This window comes from Salvelinus namaycush, unplaced genomic scaffold, assembly GCF_016432855.1.
Source record: "Salvelinus namaycush isolate Seneca unplaced genomic scaffold, SaNama_1.0 Scaffold1198, whole genome shotgun sequence".
In the NCBI taxonomy this organism is placed as follows: Eukaryota; Metazoa; Chordata; class Actinopteri; order Salmoniformes; family Salmonidae; genus Salvelinus; species Salvelinus namaycush.
Genome location: NW_024057895.1, coordinates 1,650 through 3,664, shown reverse-complemented (window position 1 = coordinate 3,664; position 2,015 = coordinate 1,650). Strand labels below are relative to the sequence as shown.

General features: G+C 40.7%; 1 protein-coding gene across 1 annotated transcript; it reads left to right on the top strand.

The window, feature by feature from the left end:
* Positions 1-644: 644 nt before the first annotated feature.
* On the top strand, positions 645-1,815 carry LOC120036052 (the record flags this gene model as incomplete). The annotated part of the gene is made up of 3 exons (XM_038982512.1): positions 645-879; positions 1,111-1,383; positions 1,546-1,815. Coding segments are annotated over exons 1-3 (670 nt in total), but the record flags the coding sequence as incomplete, so codon positions are not given.
* Positions 1,816-2,015: the final 200 nt, after the last annotated feature.

Sequence of the window (2,015 nt, the reverse complement as noted above, 5' to 3'; positions counted from 1 at the left end):
CTCTGACAGAGGAGAAACTTGTAGTGCTGAGACACTCTGACAGAGGAGAAACTTGTAGTGCTGAGACACTCTGACAGAGGAGAAACTTGTAGTGCTGAGACACTCTGACAGAGGAGAAACTTGTAGTGCTGAGACACTCTGACAGAGGAGAGACAGAAACAGAGGAGAGAGAGAGAGGATCATGGCTGACGTCCATCATTCATTTTGGGGACTGCTCGTGACCGTTTTGTACCTGCTATCAGGTAAGACAGAGGAGAGAGAGTAAGAATATGTCATTAGAGACCATAAAACACATTTATTTCACACGGCCATACTAGTTCTGTTTACATTTTACTAATATAATGATGACATTTCTGTTGTGTATCTGTTTACTCTTGTCTTCACTATTGTATATTAGACAGTATATTACACTATTATTCACACTGAAGAATATCAATAAGAATACCTATGAAATATAATGTCATCTGTATTACCAGTTAATAATTATCTGATGTCATACTCCTTCCAGGTGTCAGTGGAGAAACTATGTTCTCCAGAGTGAAAATAATGACCTGATATTATGTTCTTGTCAGGTGTCAGTGGAGAAACTGTCCCCCACATCACCACAAGGAAATTACGCTATGGTGATAGAGAAACTTCCCTCTTGGCACACACTGGATGAATCAACATTGTTTCCACAATATTTCAACAAAATTGCGTTGAACCAATGTGGAATAGACATTGAATTGACGTATGTGCCCAGTGAGTAGTGTATGGTGAGAAACTTGTTGTGCAGAGACACTCTGACAGAGAGAGAAGCAAAGGAGAGAGTGAGGGAGAGGACAATGGTTAAAATGGCTGTTTTGGGACTGCTTGGGTCCCTTTTATATCTGCTAACAGGTGAGACCAGTGCGATATTTAGAGAATAACATGCAAACTATCCATCTCAGAAAACAATATATATATTCATATTGTAGAATTTCTTTGGTTGAGTAAACATTTTTGTTGTGACATTCGGTGGATATGGTGACTCCATTTATGTGAAAAGCATACCTTTTAAGTATATTAATGGTCGCCATCTCTATTCTAATCTGTATTCAAAATAATGACCTGATATTATGTTCTTGTCAGGTGTCAGTGGAGAAACTCTCTCTATGTTCTCCAGAGAGGGAGATGATGTCAGTCTGCCGTGTAACAATGTGGTTAATCCAGACTGTTCCTCAACTGTATGGACCTATAACAGAGATGTATCTACTGGTACTATTGAAGTAGTTGAATTTGGGAAGATCAAAGTTGAGATGATAGAGAGAGCAGACAGACTGAGTTTGGGGTCTGACTGTTCTCTACATGTTAGTGATGTCAGAGCTGAGGATGCTGGACTCTACACTTGTCGACAGTTCCTTACATAGACTGGACCACACCATGGAGAGGATGCTCATGTTCTTCTGTCTATTCTAACTAGTGAGTATTACTGTTTAAATGTCACTGTGTACAAGTATGTTGTTAATTATCATATGCTATGTGAAAACAGCCAACAAGTACTGTATACCTTTGTCTCTTTCTCAGTCTCCTCTACCCCACCAGTGACAGATCTGAAGCCTATGACGTTACGGTGTTCTCTGCTCACCTATGAGGGACATGAAAGGTACAACTCAGGAGTTAGTCTCAGCTTGGTGCCTGAAACAGGTACTAATACCCAGGTCACACAATATTCTCCCTGTGACATCACTCTGACTGTGACACTCCAGAGGGAGGACAACAACAGGAAGTGGACGTGCACGCTGACTGAAAAGGGAAACGTGAAGATCTCCATTGACTTCACCTCCACATTCTCAGGTATGTGTTCTTGTTATGCTCCTAGAATATGAATAAGTTCACAAGATCTGTGATGATATTAAAGTTGAATATCAAACCTGATTCATTCTCCTGATATTAGTGATTAACTTTTACCGAACCTCAACCCCGTATCCGGGATCACCCCCCACCCCCCACACACTGATTAGCATAGCTAGCATAGCTTCACAAGTAGATAGTAG